This window comes from Drosophila sechellia, chromosome 2L, assembly GCF_004382195.2.
Source record: "Drosophila sechellia strain sech25 chromosome 2L, ASM438219v1, whole genome shotgun sequence".
NCBI lineage: Eukaryota > Metazoa > Arthropoda > Insecta > Diptera > Drosophilidae > Drosophila > Drosophila sechellia.
This window is the reverse complement of record NC_045949.1, coordinates 4,659,763-4,685,371: the sequence shown is the minus strand read 5'-3', so window position 1 is coordinate 4,685,371 and position 25,609 is coordinate 4,659,763. Positions and strand designations below refer to the sequence as shown.

At 43.1% G+C, this 25,609-nt stretch overlaps 2 protein-coding genes across 2 annotated transcripts in view; one reads left to right on the top strand and one right to left on the bottom strand.

Moving 5' to 3' along the window:
• The window catches only part of LOC6613375 (neural cell adhesion molecule 1-A), a 58,441-nt gene that overhangs the window by 27,374 nt on the left and 5,458 nt on the right, over nt 1–25,609 (top strand). The gene's annotated exons all lie outside the window — the stretch shown is intronic.
• LOC116800236 lies at nt 1,593–3,241 on the bottom strand. The gene is made up of 2 exons (XM_032714136.1): nt 3,084–3,241; nt 1,593–2,966 (listed from the first exon to the last, which is right to left on the bottom strand). Exons 1-2 carry the CDS (start codon nt 3,114–3,116, stop codon nt 2,580–2,582), a joined length of 420 nt encoding a protein of 139 aa, XP_032570027.1. The 5' UTR covers nt 3,117–3,241; the 3' UTR covers nt 1,593–2,579.

Sequence of the window (25,609 nt, the reverse complement as noted above, 5' to 3'; positions counted from 1 at the left end):
TCATTTGTCACTGCAAATCCCCAGAGCGGCTTACAATGAAGTTCATTTCGCAGGCAACGGGGCGAACGAGAAAGACATTTTTACGTAGTTTGTGGCAAAGTCAAAAACAGCATAATGCATGTCGCACACTCGTACAGAGTCACAAACACACTCTCATATACAATCACATGGATTCTCTGGGTGGGACAGCTGACACAAAAGCCACAGAGAACAATTTAGATATTTTCTAAAGATTTAAGCGCTTCACAAGCGACTCACAGCACAGCACAGGACATGGCAGGACGAGGGCAAAAGCTGTCGACAGCTTCGGTTACATAACTTACTGCTCCTGGTCGCCTGTCTATTTGTTTGCCATTTAAATAAGCATACTTTCCGCTGGAACAGAGAAGGGCGGAAATAAAACTAAAACACATTCATATTCATGCGACTAACCACAGCAGGCCGACATTATTACTCATGTTTATTTGCTGTTTGTCTCCTGCAGGTACGTACAGTAAGCCCAAGGTGCAGCATACCTACACCACCTATACTATACCACGTATACTTCTGCTCCTAAGTGGCTCACTCCGGCATTTGCATACGAAGGCCGATGTATCTGTTGCTCGGTGCATATGTGTGTGTGCGCCATATGGGACAGCCCTTGAGTGTCTTAAGTTCCGGGTAAGTGGGAAGGGAACTTTTTCTAAATTCCAGCAAGTGGTGGTGGCCCGAGTGGATGTCCTGGCAAAGGGGTTTTTGCGCTATGAAATGCATGTGGATCCGCAGACGAATTCCTTGCACACTCACTCACACACATTCACACGCACAATAGTGACCCCAATTGGTGCCCAGCTTGTGGGTGAAAATGGAGCGAAATACCACATTTGCATATGTGCTCCGAATGTGAATAAATTTAATTTATTACTTGACTTTAAGGTGCTGCGACTTGGCTCGGGGAATGCAAAAGTCAAAAAGCAGCTACTCAGGTGGAAGGATATCACAACAAATTCGTAGAGAATATACAACTTGTTTCGGCTTTCTCATAAATATTTATATACAAGAGTTTATGCCAATGAAAAGGCATGATAGTTGATTTTATTTTGGCATAATGCATCGAGCACAAAAATGCTTCCTACACTGGACTGATCGCGTTAAAGCAAAACCATTTCGGTCCCGTAGCTTGCTACAGTTCTCTGGTCTACACGATAAAGAATATGTAATTATTAGATATTACAATGAGTCCTTAGGTTATTTCGATATTTAAAATGTCCTGCGTCAAGCTTATATCCTTACCGACGTAATTAACCCACTTGCACGGCAACTGCACCGCTGGCGAAATGTATGCCACTGTGGTGTGGCAGTGGCCACAAAGAAAAGCGCCAAAAATCCGCAAACGCCGTGCAAAAATTTGCCTCGCTTTTAATGGCTCACATTGCCGATTTTGTGTGTGCGCGTGTGTGTGCGCGTTCATAAGAGCCTTAACTGACCAGCAAAAGCAAATACGCACGCACCCACACTCGCACACCCATCGAGCCAAAGGATCGTCCAGGACGACGCTTTAAAAAGCCATTTCGGTTTGCTTTACCAGTTCCTGCCCTTTTTTTTGTATACTCTTTGTGGGGAATCCTGGCATCGGCAAGGATGGATGGCACATCGCTTAAAGCGGCCACAGCAGCTGGAAAAAATCGTTGGGCGGATTATAAAACACTTAAACGATTTTAAGCGCAATTATGTTGGCAGTAGCACGTAGCGGCCGCCCTTTCCGTTTAATTTTTGAGCACTTGCCAAGGGGTTTTCTCATTAGGTTTTCAATTTAAAGGTGCATTACTTGCTTTCTTTTTCATTCGGTAAAGAAGGGTATATATTATTAAAACAAAAAGAGGGTGCCGGCGAAGAGCTGCCGGCAGATAACCTGAAACAACAGGAGTTGCAAACTCCGGACTGCCGTGCAACAATTAGAACGTCAGCTTACCGGAAAAAAGTTTGCATTCCATTTATGCTCGTTGGGATTTATTTACGGCAAAAAAGTTGTGGTTCTAGTTCTGGTCAGCGTTTCTTAAAGGCCATCACCGGCTTGCAGGATGAGAATGGTGGGGTATTGCGGTGGGGGGCAGGTGCAGCATCCGCTGCCGAGTTCGCTCTTTTGTTGCCACAATAAACTTCCGGCCTTAAATTTCAATTGCCTGGCCGTGTATAGGTGGAAAACAAAATGGCAGACCGTTCGCCAAGTTATCCCTGCAATGGCTTCTGACATTAATTAGCCCAAACATGTTGAAACAGAGCAGCACTACCCCTTGCTAGATAATGGCACGGCAAAGTTTTCGGCCATCTGCAGGTGCATAATGGACCTGGCCCGGAGCATCCTTTTTCAATGGCCCACTGCCCGCGCCGGGCAGCCTGTTTATTATGCAATTTATTGGGGACCGAAAGTGCAGAGTATACTTTACCAGGCCATTCATTAAAACTGTTTAAAAATAAGAATTGGATCAAGAACTACTTGAAAGCATATATCCAGACCAGTACAGTTTCTGGCCTTATAGTAAATAAACATGATAAATTAGCTTAAATTATTATATATTGGGCTTGTTAAATGGTGCAAGTTAATCGTCATCACTATTATCCCATTGTGGACTGCCCCTTACATTGGTTTGGGTTGACATGTCGGTCATCAAAACATCGCAGGATATGTTACCTTGCTGCGCTTCCCGTAAGGTCTCTTCGTCATTCTGTTTTTTGCTAAAAAAGAAATTCCACCAGGGTCTACTGTTGGATTCTACGGGCTTCTCCCCACCAATGATCTTTGTGCCTTTCGGTTTTCTGGGTTTCCTGGTGGTAACATCTCGCCTGTTCGTGACTTTTCCGGCAGGACGCTTTCTGCCGTAAATCGGTGCCTTTGCTAAGTGCATTTTGTTTTTTTTCCCAGATTTTCTGGACCGGCTTGCTCTTGGCACATTGGCATTATTTAGAGGAGCTTTTCTCCTGGCAATCTGAAAGTTCGGAGACAGGGCTATGTATTTTAACATCGGACCCAGGGGTCTGGGAAACTCATCGCAGCTGGACACAGGATCCTCGAGTGATATTCCTATTCGCTTCGGTGGACTTACACTGGATTTCGAGGAACAAGCCTTAAAGTTCATATTGATGTAATAATTAATTTAGAAATTTTCAACTTATGTCTGTCCGTGTTGAAAGTGTATATAAAACTGGAAGTGTGCGAGGTGAAATCAGAAATGAATGCAGTGAAAATGCTTGACACCATAAACATGGGTAGTTTGATAATAGCATTTAATTTACAGTATTAATTTCAAGCATTTTACTTTATTGAATTTTGATCAGCCCCTTGAAGAGAAAATGTCAAATGAAATGTTTTGCTCTGACCAATCGCATTCATTTGCGGCCAAATGCTGGCAAATTTGACAAGGATTCCGCACGGCAATTTATCGCATGTCCTTCTTGAGTTCGCTCTTCGGTTCTGCACGGGTGCGGCTAACTCTATATAATGGCAGAAAGTTCACACTTCCGTTGGCTGAACTTTGTCCACTGGCGCAGTCGGGCGTTGTTGTTGTGTCTGCTGAACTTTTGTCCAAATGGCGGCTCTATTTGCTATTTGTTATTTGCTATTTGCACTTGCAGCAGTGCTAAATATATTTCAAACAAAAGCCAAACAAACAGCTGACAACGGCAACAACGAATGTCAGCCGGAAGGAAGTTCAACTTAAATAACGGATATTGGCTTAAATAAACAATGGCGTTCGACGGCGGCTCCCTCTCTCTCTCTCTCACTCTGTATTTCTTTCCCTTTCTGGTGGCTTGTGCTGTATGGAAGTCGCAAAGCGGAAGTCGTCTGGCCGCCATTTTGTGTTCGGAGCGCTTAAGTTAACCCGTCTTCTTGGCATTGTTTGGTCGATGAGTGCAACAGCTGTGTTTGTAAAACTTCTTCGGCAGGCTTAATTGCCTGTTAATTATCATAGTTTCAGAACGTGTGTACACGTATCCTTTGCTAGGCTCCAATCTGGCTCTTTTCTGATTGTTTTTCCCCGAAAAAATACCTCTGCCGTTGACACGTGTGCCTGGCTGTGACATGGCATTGATGGAATTTAACAACTGAGCAAATATTTGACATCCGCATGGTTCACTGCCTCCGTCTGCCGTTTGACCTCCATGGGACCAATCCCAGAACAAATCGGTCACTGGCGCGTGAGAGGGCGAAAATTGGCTGCATTTCGGCGATTCGCGGCGGAGAAAAAATGCAGCTTTTCCCCTACAGGTGGTGCCAATATTAGTGTTGCATGCACCATTTCTTCTGGTGCACAGTCATGGAAAAAAGTTGCCAAAGCGCTTTAAAAGTTTGCCAATTAGGAAAATCAACTCAATAAGGACTAGCTTTACGTATATGTTTAAATATTAGAAACCCAAAGATAGGAGCTGAAATGGTGAAATATTTAAATTCAAAACCATATTATTGGCTAAACTGTTATCTCACCGGAAGTGTCCCTTACAATGCTGACTTTCTAAACGAGCAGTTACCTATTATTTGCAAACTCCACTTCTAAGTATGCCTAGATAAACAAATACAAAACGGAACTTGAAAGTTGCTCCTGTGCAAAGGAAGTTAGCTACTTATAACGTAATTCCCCTTTCACTTCCGCTGTAAGCAAGTCACAGAGCATTCAAATTATTTCCACACCCAACGACTGCGATGGCGACAATGTTTGCCCAGGCAGGCAGGCAAAAAAGAAATGGGTGTGAAAAGGAGTGCAGAGCGGGAAAGGAGGTCCTGCAGCCGGTAGGAAACCATTCGGTTAGGTAGTCTGAACGAATGCCCAACCGACGCTAAAAGGATAAGCGCATTAAAGCATTTACTTTGCAATTGCAATGCGAATCGGGTTGGGAATCAGGTCGTAGCGCATTAGTACTTACATATATATGTGTTTGTATCGGAAGTGGAGGCCACTAGATCTGGCTCCAACAAGGACATCCACATGTATGCTGGAGCACTATGCCAGCAGCCGTTGTTGCCCGTGCCCACACAAAAGCGCAACAAACATGCAACAAGCCTCGGGCAGATGGGCTCCAAATGCAGCTACAAAGGACAAAGAGCACATTGCACCCACTTAATCCCGCCCATTGTGTTAGCCTTATTATGACGCCCAGCACACAAGAGTCCTTCCAGTTCCAATTCCTTTGTTCCCTCTCCCCCTCCCCCCAGAATCCAGTTCAATTTAAAAAGAGTGAAAAAAGAAAATTCTGGCAAAGCCTTGACGACAGTTTTATGCTTTATCAGCAGCGGCGTCGCCAAAGCTGGAAAAACTTGTTTGTTTTTCCTACGCTTCGCCTCCTGTAATGAACGGTATTGTCTGTCTGCTTTGTCTGTTGGCGGAAAAAGAGGGCGTTAAAAGGGGGTTGGTGCAAGGGGGCGGTGGAAAAGTCCTTCGACTTTTCAGCCGCGTGTGTTAAGGTTACACTTTGTTCGCTCCACTCCGCGACCAGACGGCGCCAGACGACGCTCAATGGCAACGAAAGCAGCAGCCACATCAACCTCTTGGCATTGGCCATTTGCCGGGGCAATTTTTGGCAAGCATTGGCAAATCGATAATTTCGCCATGAAGTCATATTGCTACAACTAAAACATATTTAAAGCCAACTCGAGTGTGGGTAGTGCTTCCAACAGGAGGCTTCTGAATATAAATAGGTCCTTGCGTAATGGATAAGAGTCCTGGGGCGTGGAACTCATGAAATGTTCTGAAGTATGAACAATTCCATGAATGATAAGGGTCGGACATTTAGTGGGGCATAATCTAAAGCAAAGCTCCTTTTAAGTATTTTTGTTTAAAATACGTGTCCTTAATATGATTGATGAGTTAATATTGTGCTGGCCTCAAATTCACGCAGCTGTGCTTAAAATCCGATTATCTTATTTTTACTTACAAAAAAAGTGCACACAAAACGTAACTTTAATCCCATTCATATCGAAATGGATGCAAAAATGCTTTTAAACCATCTCGTAAGAGAATCGACTGCTGCTTTTAATTTACTACCAATGATAATTGGATTTATTTGTGAAAATTATTGAAAGTGAAATAACTCTGCTGGCAATGTTTTAATGATATCACTTAATGCGAATAAAAGCCCGTTTGTGAATAGCTTAATGATTGATACAACGATTACCCGGTGTGAAATGGCTTTTGTCGGAATTAATTAAAAATCCTTTTTTTCGCCTTAAATCAAAGATATGTACGCCTGCCAGCTGATTCCCACACAAATTGGCTCGGATGAAAACTAATTGAATTTAACAACATTATGTGGCCGCTGTCGGTCGGCTTTAATAAACGAGCTGGCAATCAACTGGACACTCAATCAATTTGCCCAAACAAAACCTAATTATCCTGCGCAAAAATTGAAACCCAATAAATCAATTTAATGTCGAAGAACACGCACATGGCCAAGTTAACCGTCTTTCCCTCATTTAAGTTGGCCCAAACTCGAGTTTTCTAGGTCACGTCCACAGAGCGATATTTTTCCGCATTTTTTCTTGGTGAGCATCGCTTCTTCCTATTTTCCCAGACAAATGGCGTCGCACTTTGGTGGCGCCACTTTTTGTTGCCCCCGTTGTTGTCGGCAACACCACAACCACCACCACTGCTCACCACTGCTGCCACATCCAGCACTCGGGGATGCCCCAGAACCGGGATCCACCTCGTTGCCCGGCTGCTTGTCACTGCCAATTTTTAGTGCAGCCATTCCTTTGGCAGCCCGGCTGGGGATAAATCCAGCGGCCCGTTATCGGGTGTTATGCCCCACCAGGGGACCAACCCGGATCCGTATTGATTTCCCATGCCACGGCGCCTTTTCAGGCATTAAAGTTGCAGTCGGCGAAAGCGGCAGTGACACGGATAGTTATAGTTATAGTTCCGTTCGCAGTCCTCGAATCCATCAACAGCTGTCAAATTGCTCTGGCCATTCATGGCTTTATGTTCTTGCAACGCCCATGTTGCCTGAGCTGTTTTTATGGTCCATACTTTTTTTGAATTTAGTAAGAGCCTTAAATTGATACAGGAAATAGGTAGTTTTAGATTTGAGAGCTTCTTGAAGAGTTGAATTTATTGTGAGTTCGGGAGCAGTAAAGTAGTTTATTTTGAACTTAAGCTATCATTAGTTTGTATTAGTTACTCTTTGTTTGCAGCACAGATTTTGTAGATAATTATGCAACCTTAACCAAATTATTCATCTCATTGATACCTACACATTTTGTTTTCCTTGCCATTATCCTTTTTGTTTAGCCAATATGTGTATAGAGTTTGCCAGAACAATTATCCATACGATTTTACATATATGCTGCTCATCCGAGTATTCTCATCCAAAGTATTTGATTTCAATGCTCAACATTCTATGTAGATTACTTTTATCTCTGCCAGGCAGTCAGTCCATTATCCCATTTGCTTTGTAACACTTACACTCGGATGGCTTACGTAAGCCATTTGCCTGGCCATATTTTATTTATGCCTCATGTGCGCTTAGTTATTCTGGGTTTTTGTGGTAATTTGCTCCATGGAAGCACTTTCACTTGGCCAACTCCTTTCAGTCCGTACGATTACCGCCAGAGACAAGTGCATCCTTGGCTGTCGGTTGTAGTTCTTCTCATCAATTGACATCTGGAGCCCGGTTATTGATGGCTTTTATTGCTCGATTCATTTGTTGCGGATGCGGTGGCGGATGGCGGATGGCTGATGGCGAATGGCGGATGTTGGATGTTGGATGCTATATGTTGCTTGGTGGCTGCAGGGGCATCCTTTCATTTCGTGGCACATTGCACCGAGCCAAGTGCTCCACGTCAATCACATTTCACATTTCCTTTGTAACAAATCCGCTGGCACAGCGCTTGTCGATGGCATCGGCAACCAGTCATGTTAAATTACGTGCAATTAAAATCTAATGCACATGCAGCATGACTCTCTGTGTGTGTGTGTGTGTTGGAGATACCCGGGGAGATACTGGAGCATTGACGGATACCCGGATTGATGCTCCATTGGTTGCCGGAGGGGGCTATCGACATCGTTGCGGTAATTAATAAGCTACGACCGGCGGCCCACGGGTCGTATGCTTTATGGGGCACAGCTGCAGCAGCCCGGCTAAACTATTTATGCAGCAATTGAGTTTGGAAGGAGGGGGGTGGAAAAACCGCATTTCCAATTTACCGCGCTGCAAACTGCATTTGCCGTGGGTGGGCACAGGACCCCTCGACCCAAAAATTGTAACGAGTTAATTTGACGCCGCAGGGCTGAGTGTGGGAAAATATGATGACATCTTTGTAGGCGACCGAAAGTGCCTTTGCAAAAGCAATTTCAATTAGTGAGTGCGCCCCCAAAAATGTTGCCGTAAAACTGAAAATTTAATCACCAGCGAATGGCACTTGGATCCTGGATCCTGGCAATGTCACACAAAAGCACACAATTAAGCCCCGGCTAAAACCGAAAATGCAAAACGAGCTGTTGCTAAAATGAAAACAGCCACCGAAACTGAAACATCAAGTGGATAAGCAGAACTCATTTACCTCCAAATGCTAACCATAAACGCAACTATTTTGGCATCTCATTTGCACTGTTTGTGCTTCTGGATCATAGTGTGCGTATTTGAGTGCTTCTGCGTGTGTGTGTGTGTGTCTGACAGGCGACAAACAGGCGACGACGCAGCAATGGCGGCAATGTCAGCGAGACAACCGGAAATACAACGGCAACTTCCGTGTCGACGACGCCGAGTTGATCTATATGCGAATATATCCTCACGAGAGTTACATTCTGTAACTGTGAGCGAGTATCTGCATTGGTATTGGTGTTTCTCAGTTGCGTGTGTGTGTTTGGGGAGTACTTTGTCTAAGCGTTTCGTTTATTTGCCAACCGCAGTCAAAATGGGGGAAAAAACTAAAGAAATGAATAAAAAGCATTATATATCAAATACTTTTCAAAGTGGATGAAGAATACTTCTATATCGTTTCTGTATTTTAGGTGATAATAATCAATACATAAAGATAATACTCTAAAAATATAAAGATTTAGAAACCCCCACTTATTAGTTACACACTTGCTACCGGATTACATAGCACTTTGGTATTTCAGTCTCAGCACACGTGGCTACACAAAAGCCAATATAAAATTGAAGTAGCGAAATATTGCCTTTTTATTGCCGCATCCTTCTGTTGGATGACATTGGCAAATTGAACTTTAAAATGTTTTTCACGTGGAAATTATTAAGTCATAGACGCAATTTTGCTCGATTTATGCTTGAAGTCATTTTCATAAGTCATGGCGAAGGAGTCCCAGGCAGCTGCCAAGGACAAAGCGGATGCCACTCATATTACGTTTAAGATGGAACACGTGCCTGTCTGCCAGCCAGCCATGCGGATGCGGATGGAGATGGGGATGCGGATGCGGATGCGAATACTCCGCCCTAAAGGCATGACACACTCGCACAACCACACGTAGAAGGCCAATGGGAGCATTTTTTGGCCTGCAGCTCTGTCTGGCATATTGGTTGATTTATGTGGCAATAAGCAGATGCAACCTGCGCTGAAAAAAGATGGCGGCAAGGGGCACTAGCTGAACGTGCAGCGCGTAACTGATATGCAACGATTAGCACCCACACACACATACACACAGATACACTAGCACACCCAGGAAATGCAATTGGTATTGGACTTTTGGAAAATTACGAGAAGAGTCTGAAAAGCTGTTGCAGTTGGGATATTGATTTTCGGTGGCTACTAAGAAAACTACATATAACTCATTGCAGCACATGTTTGCAGGGCAACTTTTCAGCCACAGCCATTCAGGATCCTTCCTCTGCGTGCTTGTCAATGTTTTCCTTTTTTTGCGATGTTCGGATCAGATGAGAGGGGTAGGGGTGCTACCAACTTATCCATTCACCGCAGCCCTTTGAACTTTTGCCTCGGCTCCGCAAATACGTAAAGTTTGGTGGCAAAAACCGCATTCTGACATTTTGCCAAATTCGATGGTTTTTGCGGTTGTCCGTTATATATAAACAAACTGTTTGGATGCCTTAAATGGCTTCGCCACATTTCCTTTTTTTAAAGCAAGCCTCATCGTTTTATTAAAAGCTTTGTTATGCACTTTCCCAAAGAACTGATTAGATCCGATGTCAAAGAATGCCTTTGCGCACTATTTCTGCATAGTTACGTACAGAAAGATATTTGAATTTCATATTTGGCTCTTAAGTCGTAACATACGAGGTATAAAATTACACAAAAACGCTCAGACTCAATAATTTAAAGTAAGTTCAACTGCTGTTGGCAGTGTTTCTATGATTGTAAGAAGGTGATTAGTATGATTATGTTTGCCAGATCATTTACCTAATAGCCAAACTGAAATAAAAGCCTGCCTCACGAGATGAATTAAATATGATATCAGCCGATTACAATGTCAATGCTGGGCCTTTGACTTTGAAGTCGGGCAACAGTAAATAAATATTTAAGTTGCTGCCAGCAACAGGAATCTCAATTGCTGAAATGGAGACAAAGTCCTTGGGTCTAGGTCTGGAGTAATGGGATGGGCTGGGTCGACATGTCGAGTGGGGACAACCGTAAGCAGCTTACCAAGGGTCGGAACTGGTTCGTCAACCAGAACCATAACTATGTTGCTGTTCAGCTGGCAATAATAGTGGGGCATAAAAAGGATTAGGCGGGACACATTGTTCCAGGCGGCGGTGGATGAGAAGCAGGAGGAGCTGTCCAGGGCCAGGAAGTCGTAGTAAGGTAATAGAGCGAACAGCCAGTTCACAAAGCACAGAGGGCTCAGCCTCGCTTGCAGTTGTTGTTGGTGGAAGGATGGTTTCTGGTGGACGGACGAACTGACAGGACGACTGATGCATGATGACAAATTCGCAGAAGTCAGCAGGGAATTAGGCAACTCACAGTTCCTAATGAACAGCGGAAAGCGGTGGGTTCTTTTCTCAGAAGAATATTCTAAATACAGCAAGCTGAAATCAAAATGTACTCATTTGTATGACTTATTCAAAAACGGAAGAAGTACAAGTTCCTTAATTATTTTTTCTACTTCCTTTTGCTTTGACGTGTACCTTTTTGTAATTTTTCTCTAATAAATTTGCAATCTTGTATTTTAAGAAACCTAGAAACTAAGGTGTTTCTGAGCCCAATCTTCTGGCTTATCGGTACTGATTTCTCCCCAGGTCTTTTCCTCTAAATCTTGTTGTGCCTGCTCGTAGAATACGGATTTGAGCGGGTCAAGTGTCCAGGTTTATGCCAACTCCCTGTGGCTACGAGAAAGTAGAGTAGAAAAAAAATTGTGCAATTGCCGGAGGAGGGTCAGGCCAAGAGGCCAGAAAGCCAGGCTAAATAACCCAACAAAGTTCGAGTCGAGCCGGCCAAGTGAAATGCGAAGGCTGATAACGGCATTAAGGGGTTAAGCTGCTGCTGCTGGCAGTGCAAGTTCAAAGTTCGTTATCGGATGCATTTGAAGACCTTGCCTTGGAATCCGCTCCTTTTCCTTCCTTCATTTTCTAAGTTACGTTGAATGGTCATCAACGCTGGTGGGGCTTAGCTTTGATTTACTGCGACTCTTTGACTTCTCAAAAGTGTTGTCCAACAAGGGCTGAAAAGTTTCACGCCAAGATGCGACGATATGATGAGGCCTCATGATATCCTGTCCAGGCGCCCTTTTTTCCTTTTTGCCCAGAACATCCTATTTTTTCATGCCGAGCACGTTGCCGGGTCTTTGATTAAAATTGATGTGCCCGGGGCTTTGTCCGAAAATTTCGCATGCCGTTTATAGTCAAACATAATTTGACCTAAGCCAAGGCATAAGCAAATGTGACAGGCTCCAGTCAGCCATAAAAGCCTTCTCAGCTAGAACACTCAAGGACATTTCCACAGTCATAGTCATAGCCATAGACTTCGACATAGACATACCAAGTCTGCAGCTTGAGTCGGTAATTGAATGAAATGGCAAAAACTCACGCACACAGGAAAATGTTCATTTAAATGCATGGCATATGTGGGCTGGAAGGAGGTCGCCAGGATGTTGGCCAAACGACGACAGCACGACACCAAGCCAAGTTGGGGATATAAAAAATTTAAACTCAAATAAAATTAAATCGAAATTAGCACAAGAGTGCCATGCAGCCAAGCAGCAAAAAGTGGCAGGAACAGTGGTGTGGCAACGATATAAATGCCACACGCCGGGAATTTAATGCACTTTAAACATTGTGACCATTTAATATTTCATAGTTGTTGAGTGTTATTACTTTCAGGAGAACTATAAACGTGGTGACAGAGTAAGCTGTCAAGTAAATGTAAGGAAAGTAAATTAGTAAATTAAAAAGATTATATATATAAAATATATCTATTAATTTGAGACAAAATCCTAGGCAACACAAATACTTTTTAAATATAAAAGCTGTATTTCCTGAAAGATACGTGACCTTTGCCCTCATAATCATCCAAACTCGGACCACTGTTACGTGGCATTTTTATGGCACATAAAAGTTCGCACAACTGTCGCCGAGGCCACTAAACGTCATCATTGCCATGGATTAGCCTTAATGCGCGACTGTAATTTAGCACTGCAACCGTGCTGGCTGTCGTGATCATAAAAAACTGCATCTGCATCGGGCCATAAAGTCGCGGCGAGTCGTGCCAGCGACTCATTTGCATACAGCCAGCAGAAACGGAGTCCTGAATCGCAGTGCCTGTATCTGGCACACGGTCAAGGAAATGTCCTTTCATTTTTTTGTGTGGCCAAGTCGAGCACTACTGGTCGTGAATTACTTTTAGCGCATTCTTGAACTTAAACGGCAGAACCAGGGCAGCAACAAGGCGACCACAAGGACAGCCACCCACAGGACAACGCCCAAGGACGACAAGGACTGACAGCTAGCTGGTGGCTCGCCTGTTGACACTAGAAATTGAGCAACCAAAAATGTGTAAACAAGTTTGTTTGGCCCAAGTGTTACGCATTGGTCTGCCGGTTGAAGTCCTCTTCCCCGAATCCTTGCTCCTGCCGAGTTCCTAGCACCGGGCTATCGATGTGGGTGTCTTTTTGGCCCTGCTCTTGACAGCTCTCCACGCCCGACACTCTGGGAGCAGTGTATGAAAAGTTTTCAAAAATGTATTTTCGACACAAAGCAAAATGGTGTTTTCTTTGTCCTTCCAGCTATGAGTATTTGCGTCAAATAAACTGGACAAATTGCCGAGCAGGAGGATCAATTAGTGACCAACAGCAAAGTATAGTCTAAGTTTTCGGGAGTGCACACATTTTGCTTCTGGCAATGTATGGCTGCTACAGAAAGCAATCAATTATATGACCATTAACGCAAAAGGGGAGTGTCTATCTATATAGAGCGATAGAATTTTAATTGATTCACCTACATATGTAAGTGTAGATGAGCCACAGGAAAATGTAAGCTATCTGTCAGAAGATATTTATTACTGGCACTCCGAGTTACTGGCAATGCATCCAATCTATTCGAATTTTAATGGGCATTTTATGGCCAGAACTTGTGCATCTTTTACCAACTGTCTGGTGTACCTTTTTTCCTGCATATAGGCAGAGTTTATTTTCACTGCTCTCCTTTTATGATGTCACTTGCTAACTTATGCTGTCAGAAGAATTAGCTCAAACATGCACAATGGCAAAACGGCATCGAGTTTTCGAATTGTGTCAAGTTGACGTTATGCAGAATGGTAACTGCCAGAAAACTGCAATTAGAGACGGCAAGTTGTCGTGACAATTGCAGGCATCACTGGAGCAATTTTCCGGCAACGCATGTGTGTATGCTCCATTTAGGCCAGCTCACAGAAGGACAAACTTTGAGCCAAAAACGGTGACTTAAAGCGGCCAGAACTGTTTTGTGTGCCTCTTGAATTTGAATTGCTCATGTCAAACAAGTTGCAAACATTTAATGTTCCGCCAAATGTCAATGGCATTTCGCTAACCGACATTATTCATACCGCACTAAACATCACGCATACGCCACGTTGGCCGGCCTGACACTTCAATTAGCGCACGCGGTGCGCCGCACACACATTGTTTACCAAAACAAATGTCACAGTCATATCACACGAATCGAGTGTGCCATAATTTATTTAGAATGTCAGCGCGTTGATTATTTCTGCTTAGCAATGCGATTCCTGAACACAAAACCGACATCATCGTCCTTTCATTTCGGTTTCTAAAAACAGCCGCCCATTGATTATGAATGCGGCCCCAATTGCCATTGTAATTGCGTTTCAAATTGAATTTGGCTGGAATGCATAACTATGCGACTACGCATAATGCGCCATCAAAAACGATTGCTAATTGAAAATGAAAACGCGAAAATACGGTCATCCCTCTGCATTCAGGGTGAATCGAAAGTTGCCGCATATTGGAATTTGCATGTCCCGCCAAATTGGGGCATCATTAAAACTGTATTCAATTAGGATTTGTTGAATTAAGGTCCTAACAGGGTTAGTAAGAATAGAACACCAACTGAGATATGTTTTCAAGTAAAATCCTTTGACATCTAAAACATCTTATAATTGATTCCCTAGTGAGTGCAGAGTAATGAACGTAATAATTACGGCTTTTATTACTCTCCTCAAATATTTATTTACTTACACTGAAGATGTGAAACAGAATTCCAAATGTTGACACTGTAATTGGTCACATTTGAGAGCTTTGAGCACCTGCAAAGCTGTTCAAATGCATAGCAATTGTTAATTAAAACTAGTGCAAGTAAACCAACCTCAATACGAAAAGCCTTCGAAGGAAACTGAAATTATTGAACTAAATAATTTAAGGTCGGAAAAAAATTGCGCAGCACCTGGCTCAAAAAGTTTTGTCGGGGAACTTTTCTCCTTGCCGTTTCAGCAATTTCAATTAGCCGTCTGCTTATGCAATTTACATCAAATATTTGCATAATCCAATCAATGCCACGAATTGAATCGAATCTAGTAAAATGCAATTTGCACATAATTGCATTGACTCTTGTGTGCAGAATGTCGCAATTTGTGGCAATTGAAATCGATTGCGACCGTTTCGACTGGCCTCTTTCGATCGGACAAAGGGTTGCACTGATCGATGTCCGACTGGCATAATAAATTCCATTCACGCAGACATTAGCAAACACTTTCGAGGCTCCACCAGCTGCACAAAGCCCAGAAACTCCAGACACTCCACCGCTGACCGGATTTTGACTTCCCTGACTGGGCGACTTGGGCTCGAGTCTCTCGCATAATTTGCGGCTGTCATGTTGCAAGTTGATTAACAATTGTTGGCCAAAATATCAGCCAGGTGACTTGTGATTTATGCCCGCACAGGTATCTATTGGTTGTATCTAGTTTGTTGGCTGGCCTCCTAATGGACCAGGTTGTCCGCCAGCAAGTTGTGAATTCAATTTTCGTGCTGTGCTGGCTACGATATCAATCATACGCACTGTTTGCTGCCAAACGTTTAGCCATGAATCAGCCAAAATGCTGAAGGCAGCAGAACAGAACAAAGGCCCGCCGGCCAACATTTGCAGTAAACTAAATTGCTTTTACTCTTGCCACCGCCACATGCATGTTAATAAATGTTCGCACCTACCTATACAAGCATTCATAAATGCACACACAGTCAGTGTAGTAGTTGCATGTCAAAAAGCACTTAAAGCGCCGTGTGTGCGCGTGTATGGGTGCTGTCCTGCAGTCGGAGTTGCACTTGTGTCGGTTGTGCTGGTTTTGCTAGTTTTGCTAGTTTTGCTAGTTGTGCTAGTTGCTGTTTCAGTTCCCGTCGCTTTGCCAGCTCAAACATTTTGCGTACGCCACTCAGCAAGTAATTACATAACAACAAACCCAGAGGAGAAACAATTTGGCGGCACGCAGACGCTGCTCAATACGCTGAGCAGAGGGGAAATGCCGAGTTGAACGAGCATAGTATTAACTTTAAAGTAAAGGATGTATATATGGAAAAAATTCGAAAAATGGATAACACTGGAATGCAATGTACTAACTCACTAAGGGAATTAAAACTTTTCTGTAAATGCACATGCATCTAACTCAAAATTCCATTGGAAGTTATCACCAGAGGTAGGTAATTCGTATAGGGACTGATTACAAAGACCACAAACAATTGTAGCATGCCCTTTCAGAATGAGGAAACTCTTTCGAATGAAAGTAGCTACGCTGTGATTATCAGACTCAGATGCAGCAGCTTGGCAATTTCGGGCAGGGATGAGAATGCACTGATGTCTGACTTTCCTAAGCCCTCTACAGGGGAACTTTGGTGGGCCCTTGGATGCTTTCAGGACCCGCGGACTTGCAACAGGCGACTCATGGAGCGCACTTTGCATTGCTGCAACATTTTCGGACCGTGTTGCCGAATAGCAATTTTCGCCTGATGCAGCAACTGCAGCGAAGCTGGCTTTTAAGTTGATTAGAGGGAAACGGCGAAGCAGGGCTACGCAAAAATATTTTACGTAATTAAAACTTGGCTGCTGCTGACGTTGCATGCGAATGTGTTTTCTTTTTTTTCCGTACTCCTGTTTTCCTGTTTTTGTTGCCGAACTACAGGCGCTGCAACAATTGGGGAAGGGGGTAAATCCGAGAACGAGGCATGTGCCATTGCGTAAGCAACATTTTTTTGCAATGGTTTTTGCCATCGCATTGTCTGAACCAAAACAAAGGGCGACCACAAAACTAGCGCCACAAACAATAACCAGCAAACAACAAAAACGCCGGCGAATATTACATCACCAGAGCAACAAGAAATGTACATGTACTAAAGCAACAAAAACACAAACCATATGCCACAGTCTGCGGCTTGTTTGTGTGCGTGAATGTGTGTGTGTTTGTTGCAAACGCCGAAAGTACTAAAAACTATGATGGCTTTTTGTGCGGCGGAAACAGGTTTATTTGACCGGCTAATGTGGGCGAGGGCTTTAAAGTTATAATTTCACAATGACATTTTAAATGCAAATGTTGCACAATTTATGTCGCATCATCTGGCAATTTGCATACGCAAAAATATATTCCACAATTTACGGCCCAACACTTGCGGTTAATTTGTGTAGTTAATAAATCAAATTTAATAGTTTACAACATGCCTAGCACTGGCCATAAAACCAATCGACATAATTGCTTTCGAATGTGGCACGATAAGTCAGTTTGTTGCACAATGCAAGTTGGCAAATGTGCGGTACTAAGTGCAAGTTTGGGAAAAGTTCTTCAATATAAATTGATTAGTTGAGCCACAGCAACACAAGATAATCCCCTTTGCACTCTCCAAAATGATAAAGTGCAGTTTATTCTGTATCACTACAGCTTAATCTAAGTAAATAAAACGATTTCCTTGTGGCTCCAGATTGCATATATCAAATAACCAACGAACGAGGCTCGTTGATACCGGATATCAACTTGTCTTCGACTTGGCGAACAATGGCACTTGGTGGCAACTGGGGACTTGGCCTTCTGCAACAGCGCTTTGAGAACAAAAGTTTTGGGGCCGCACTCGATCCACTCAGCCTAAAACTCCTCAGCCGAGGCACAAGAACAGGAACAGGCACAAGGATCTTGGTGAAACTCAATAAAAGAAATATTTTTGTTAGCTCACATAAAGTACTTTCATAGTTGGATGAACTGAAACTCTTGCATGGCGCAGGCACTGGCCAAAGTTATAATAGTTTTTCAAGCAAAGCAAATGCAATTCCACTTTTGGGAAAAGTTCGCTCAATAGACCAGATTCCCGCCGCTTCGCTCGCCGAGTGGACTTTGGCCAACAAACAAATGGAGAGAGGGGGAGAATGGCGAATGGAGTACATGCGGGACTCCACTCCAACATCGAACAATCGGAATTCGAAAAGTGGCTCCCACAAATTGCTGCGACACTGCTGATAAAAGTTGCTCGGCCCCCGAAGACAAAACTGCTGCCAATATTTGAATACTTAAATTGCCGCCCAAGAGCAACGCAAATATGTACTTGCCATGGCCCGAGTCTGTTGTATTTATATTTTAATTATAATATAAATTGTTGACCTCAAAAGTCTGGCAATCCGAAGCTTTGTGCAATTTTGATATGAACTTTGAAGGAAAATTTGAATGCAGCTTGCATTACAAGCCAACTTTAAAAAGATGATGCGGCCACTTGACCGAACAATAAACCAATTTTAACTAAATTAAATCGGTGCAAATAAGAGCACGTATTTTACATGCCAGCTTACATCCAAGTGCTGCTCTCACGGCGTATACGTAATATCTGGCAGCGATTTAAAAATACAATAAAACGCTGTGTAGCATACTTTCGAGCGCTTACCTTCGTCAAACTTTTTGTGTCTGGCGTTGCAGGGATTTGAGTTGCGTCGTATTTGCCTTAAATGCCAACACCTGCTACAGTTTGAAGTGGATCAGGATGAGGCTTACAAAAGTTGGCCTCGCAAGGAGAAGAACTTTTAAAAATAGCGCAGGGTCAAGAGGCGGGAAGGACACTTGTGGGCCGCCCAGATTGCGCAACGAAAACAATGCATCAAAGCACTCATTTTGCGGCCCGAGGCCAGTGTTAAATTGTAATTAATCTTCTCATAAATGCGCGGGTCATTATGGCGGTGTGGGCGGCGTAATCAGTTCGCTTTTGTTTGGCATAAATTAAAAATAAACTCAATTAATTATGTAAATACGGTGACAACAGTATGCCGAATCCGCAACTTTCCCATTTAATGGCATTCACCTGAAGCTGAAGGCAGCCGTTCAAAAATGTATGGAAAGGCAACACGGAAAAGTGAAATGCAACTGTCTATGGCTGTCTTGTTTGCATGTGTATGTGCATGGGTAAGACATCCTTTTCCTTTGTCAGGTGATACGTGATTGTGTGTGTGTGTGCCTTCTGCTTACGCCATCTTTCTTGCTCAATTTGCAAAACAATTTTGCATACAAATTGCAACAGCAGCCAGCGCACTGAGCTTGACATGCAGCACCCAAGCGGAGCGACCTGCCCGCCAGGATAAATTCTATAAAAATGAAACGCCAGCCAGGACGAAGCGGAAAAAATTGCAAAGGCACGGAAAGGAAAGCGTGGCAAACATGCATGACAATGCATGACTAAAGTAATGAATTACTTAAGTCCCTCGCCCACTGCAACCAACAAGACATATGCCCCCCCATTCCGAGTCCCGGGTCCATCTGTGCGTTGTATCCTCCCATCTTGCCCCAAAAAAAAATTGGGGAAAAAGGGAAACAGAAAAATGGAAAACACGAAAGAGGTCGTGCCGCTCGGTGATGAGATGTGAATTTGTGTGCATTTGTTTGCTCGATTTGAAATGAGCGACAAGCATCTCGCCTTTAATGCCACTGCATCCTTGCCATTTTTGCAACCCGGAATGATTGAGAGAGTGCTGCACATTTGCATTTTCAAATCAGAGACCGTGATCAAGACGAATTGGTAGCAGTTTATTTGCAAAGTCATGCCATTCACGCAGTAAAATCAGAGGAAAGTGAGTTCGGTGCATTTACTCTGCATTAGAGAGTAGGGCAAATTCAATGCAAAAATTCTAATGGCAAACGAATCGGGCAAACTTGAATGGCAATCGTCGTTGGATACTTGATAAATAACTGCTGAGTAGTCACTGCACTTGCAAGGTGGAACTTTCCAAGTAGTACAAATATTCTAGTTGATGGGAATACAAATGTTCTTAAATTTAATCAGAATTAATACACCTCTTTTCGATTTTATAGACTCAACAAAACCTTTAACAATCTGCCTGCTAAAATAAACTTTAAAATTAATAAGTAAATATTATTGCTTGCGCCAAAAGTCATTGTGGTTTCAACACAAATACATCGGGAGCTTTAAATTTGCACACGATATCGGCCTACTTTTCAGCGATGAATAATGAGTTTCCATTACAAACAAGTCGGCTTAATCGATATTAACGGCTTTTGTCAATCATTATCCATGCGTTGGAAAACATGAAATAAAACTGTAATTAAATCGCACCACTCCACCGAGATAAAATTTATACAAAAATCGCAAAGTTTATTTTTGTTTGAGAGCACTCCGCGCGTCGGTAAATCATTTTTAATGGCTTCTTTGGCACGCCACTCACCTGGCAACAAATGCACTCATTATGGACAGGTAATTAGCTCCACGGCTTAAGTGCCTGGAAAGCTTCTACGCAAATGAACCGACAAAACCATCAATGGTATTCTCTTGTGCTTTCCTTTGTCCCGCCGCCAAGGATTTAACATTTCCTTTGTACAATATATATGGGTAAATTGCAAAATGTTGCACATCCCGCTGCTTTTCGGGTCGCAAATTAAAGGCTCACGGCGAACGCAATCTTTTCGCACCTGCCGCAACTATATTTCCACCTGCTCATCTCTGGCGGAGCCCGGCTTATCCGCCTAACTAAAAACCTCCTGCTGAGCTCACCTCATTTCACCGGTGGAAAATATTGTCGCATTTTTCAATATGCTGCTACCGCCCGGCATCCATTTTTCAGTTTTTAGTTTTCACTTTTTCACCGCTGCACAAAAACTTGTTAAGTGTGTGGTTAGCCATGACTCCGATGTGTGTGTGTGTGTGTGTGTGCAGCAGCGGCTTAGTGTTGCGATGAAAAATTCAATTTGTTACACTCTTTATGTTGGCTTTAGCTGCTCATAATACAGAAAACACACACTGTTAAAAGCTTAGACTATATACAGCACGTGTGTCTGTGTGGGAGTTACCAGAGCATCCTGTTTTGGCTGAGATTCTAATAGTTTACAGCATAAATTAATGGAGCCACCTCCGCACAGTGCAACAAAGTGCATGCTAAAATGTGTTAAGGGTTTCAACTTTATTCATAAACCGGAAAGCAGTTCAGCCATTGCTGAATGATATTTATTCACTTTCTATAGCCACTGTGCCACCGGCTCCATTTCACGAAACTATCCAAATTTCATTAATATAAAAGCCACTTGAAGCCGCCATCAGTGGATTTAAGTCCACATTCTTGCAGTAAGCAAAACTTAAGTAAACTATTTAAATGCCAGCACCAAGACGAGCTCATCCAAGCCGCTGCTCCGAAGTTAAAATACTTAGGTGCAATTTTGCAATTGCGAACGCGCACTTAAGTTTAATTAAAAGAGCATTAATTGTAGCCGGCAACTGGAGTTGCAGCGAATCCGCGGTTATAAATTGCTAAATTGCAGCGGGGCCAGTCAGCCGGAGTCTTTTACCTCAGCTATCTGGAATGCCGGGAAACTTGAAACTCCGCCAACAATTTGCGTGCCTCATGCACGCACCTGAATTTATAGCAACCGTATTGTTGTTACTCCGGATTGGAGGCGCCTCTTGCATGCTAATGAAATATGCAGCCAAGTGCCGCGGCTCAGTTTCCTAAGCGGGTTAATCGCCCATGAGGAGGTAAACTTGCCTTTAACTTTAAGGAGGTGCATAAATTGCAAGGCCAACCGGAAGTTTCGCTGCTGGGCAAAGGAAATGGGCGTGTCCGAGTGTTTGTCTGCAATCAAATTGAATTAGCAGCCTCGTCGCGGACTCAATCAGCTAATTAATGGGAAATTACCTAAATTAGCAAGGATATTGGCCAGTAGTAAAGTTAGGCAAGCTTAAGTACACAAAAATGAATGGATTGGAATGATATTTTGTTACTAAGAATATTCTTAGTTGTTATGCTCCCGTTTTTTATGGAGATATAGCAATCCGCTGACATCATCGCACCTTTTATCCACAGTTCAGTATCCGAATCGGTCTAGTCGTAAAAATAACAATGCATTGGCATTCCGCTCCCTTTAGTTATTATGTTGGCATACCTACGGGTTAAGTCCCTTGTTGTCCGCACAAATGTCCCGCCGTTTGTTGACTTAACAAAAACAATTCGAGTGGATCGGCAAACTGACAAGTTTTTCTCATGGCGCACTAAAAATGAAGACACTAAAGGCGGTGCAGTAATGTGGCATGTATGTGGGGATGTGGCGATGTGGGACGTGGCACAATGGCATCAAGTAAGTAATACAATAGAAAAAGCAGCTCGCATACGCGTGTGTAAAACTTTATTTTTACGACAAAGTGCAAGCAGCAAAGTTGTTAGCAAAGGACCGAGAGGCAACAACCACGGCGGAGCTATAGTTACACAAGTTGTTGTCGCCCAGCAGTTGGATTTTAATTTTTAGCAGCGACATGAGACGAAGTTTTAACTAAAAATTGCATGCGAACAAAGTTCAGAGCGGCGTGGAAATTTGATTTTTATTTTTACAGCCCGACTCCAGAGTGCGCTGCAGTGGCATGTTGCACGCTGCGTATACGCAATGTGCGCACAAACAGTTTCAATTACAGCTCCATGAGGTGCGCTCGAGCGAAGGAATACGGGGGAAGGGGAATCTAGCAGACATGTCGCTGCTGCGACTTAGATGACGCTATCCTTGGCCAGGATAATTAGCAGCGACACTTGAAGCCACGATTAATGCAATTTGATGGGCCATGATTAATGCGACGCCTGTCATGTTGCAACTTTACGCGAAATTTGCTTAACAAATGGTCTAAGTCCAAGACAAATGTACTCAAGTTTGCCCCGGGGAAATGGAAAAGTGAAAGCGAGACAGTGGGGTGAAACGACAAAGAAAGTAAAATGTCTTTTTTTGCGTTGCCTGTTTAGATATGGGCCATGAATAATGACATAAATTATCAACTTGTTATGAGTTCTATCTGTCTGTGCTGGAGCACAAAAGAAATGAGACAATGAAAGTTTTGTTTTATATTTACCTGAATACTTTCAGTTCCTTGAAACTGACTCTTTCATTTGCCGCCACTCGGTATTTCTCTTTGGAAATACCCAAACTGACACAAATCCCAATCGCAACTGACAGTGAGCCACTGTTCGCAGATTTATCTTTAAAATGTTTAAAATATTTAAGTAGCTCGAACTTTCATGGAGTCCTGCGACAACGTCAGTTTAAACTGCTGTCTGCGTGTTCCTCCGCTCAAGTAGAAAGTAAAGTTTGTCAAACTTTTGTTTCAAAAGTCAAAGGCGCTCCACGCTGATGAATGAGTCGAAAGCCGAATCATGGTCAGGCGAGTCCTGTCTGCAGCTGGACCGGCCATACCACCCGCATCCTTGCACTCCGGCTCCTTATCGCCCGACAGTTGCAAATTTATATGCGCCAGCTTCCTCAAAGGCCAGCGAAGAGTTGAGAGCTGCCGAGCTGCGAGAATTATAAGCTGCCAGGCATTTAAAAACGCATAAATGTATTTTCCGGCGCGCACTCACATAATGGAAAATTTATGAACTGGTTGCGGAAGAAGCAGGAAAAATTAATTGCCAAACTGAAACAAGAGCATGGCCAAGTGTCAGCTGGAAAACTATTAAAAAGGCATCTCTGCCAGGCAGCCATTGAAGTTGAAGCACCTGGTGGCAACTGGTGGAGTAGGTTCTCCACCTGCAACTGCAACTGCAGCTGGGCAAAAGCAAAACCGAAAAAGCCAACCTGACTTCCTGTTTTCATGCTGGCCAAAAAGCAGGACCAAGACCAAGACGTGGCTCTTTCAGCTTGCCGAAAATGCGGAAACGTCCATTTTATAGCGGAAATATATTCTTGTGCGGAGACGCGCTGATGATTTATGTATGTTCTGGCATTACGTGCTTTGTGTGCCATTGGAATTAAATTCCTGGCCAGGATATTCCAAGAGGTAATAATGGCCATCGGGTTATTGCCCTGCACTTTGAGTTACTTTTCCATCATGCTCAGTGTCTGGCTTTTGATAAAAAAGAAGTTAACCATGGCAAACTTTCCAACTGTAACGTATCAGGAGAAAACTGCTGACATAAATGGGTTAAGCTCGAACAAATGCTACAATTATTTGCCTGCTTTTATTTCCCTGTTTTCCCGGATTTTCCCTCGGGCCGTGGAAAATGCGCGCATAATTCAGGTTAAGTGCGCTTCATGTGCGTTTATGCTGACATTTAAAACACATTGAATGGATGCCAGGCCTTTTTAGACTGTTTGTTCCCCCTTTCCCCATTACAAGTGCAGAATTAAAACTTTTTCATTGAAGTTGCGAGCATGCGTGCGTACTGGGCAAAGCAAATGCGAGCTAAAGAAAAAAAAAACCAAAAATATTAACAAACTTTTTGCCAGAGCAGATGCAAAACAAAAATGTCGCACAAAGAGGAAAACTTGCAGCATTTCGAGCAAATAGAATTCTGAAGCCGAGTACCCAGTCCCCCCATTAAGCATTGGAAAATAATTAAAAAGTTTTTCGTCGAGCTAATGGAAATTGAATTGCAGGCCCGTCTTAAAAACGGAGGCAGAATTTCATTAAAACTCCGGATGAATAATTCAAAACCAAATGAATAAATGCGTGCAATTTCATTTGGAACAGAGACCCTCAAGCAGCAATAAATGTTCAATGGACTGTCGTCTTGTTAGCCAAACTTTGCTGGACATGCATAAATGCGAATTTATTCGAAACAAAAATTTGTTTTTTATTTTTTTAGTATATTTCATTCTATTTTCATGTAGTGTGGTCGAGCTATTCACAAATATCCAACAACAGCATTGAAATGGATGATATTCTGTTAATTCCGAATTATAGAAATGTTGAACTGCGAGCATAAATTCGAAAAATACCTCGTGCTTTTATACTCCGCATATCGGTGTTGAATAATGCATTTCATTTAACGGAATTTCCAGGTTAACACCTTGCAATGCCCCACACGGCCACATAAAAACTCAATGCGACTCGTGCAGTCCTGACAGCAGCAGTTGGCATTATACGTCAGTTCACAGGACGTCGCCCACGCGCTGCATGCTTGGTTGCATTTTTTGGCAGCTCGCACGTGTTACCGCTCAGCAACTCCATCTGAACTTCAGCTAGCGTGTGTGTAGCCACCCAGTGACCACCCAGTAACCCACTGCCAGGTGCAGTTCCTCCCCCTCGCGCGGCATAATGCATTTATAAAGGCCGCCGAACAATGCCAACAGCCAGTCAGATAATTTCATTTCGCTCCTGCGGGAATGCCATTTCCGATTCGCCACTAACAGTTTGTTTTTCTCGCACTTGGCACTGCTTTACATTTACTTTGCCACTGGCTCTCGTCCGACGTGTTTGCTTTCCTTTATTTTATTTCATTTCATTGTATTTCGCTTTATTTTTTCGTGACACTGTCATTAAGCTTGCATGTGCTGCGACTTGCTTGGCACATGAAACTTTACGACGTGGCATCCTTCTAGAACAGATATCGCCATTGCCGACAGGACACAGCAACAGGAGTCACAGGATATACACCCAAAGATATACCTATCAGTTACTTCCAAGCCAATACTTTTACAATAGTATAGATTGATAGATTTTTGAAGAGTTTCCAAAGGTTACAATTATTACATATCATAATGCTTTCATAATGATTAACTTTCTAATATAGAAGTATTTTCATGCAGCAAACATAACCATCATTCGATTCAGAGAGTCAACTTTCAACTATTTATTACATATCATATAATATGATCAACTTCCTAGTATAGTGGTATTTTCTCGCCGTGTACCCAGTCACATAGCCATCATCCGATTCAGAAAAGCAGTCAACGCTCGCTTTCCAACAGACAGACGTCACAGGGACAGTGACGTGGGCGTCTGCAGGTGAGGCGAACAATGCA

Coding starts and splice junctions, on each gene's coding strand:
- LOC116800236 (XM_032714136.1), bottom strand. CDS start 3,116: ATGAACTTTAAGGCTTGTTCCTCGAAATCCAGT. Junction 2,967..3,083: donor CTTGTTCCTCGAAATCCAGT/GTAAGTCCACCG, acceptor CCGAACTTTCAG/ATTGCCAGGAGAAAAGCTCC.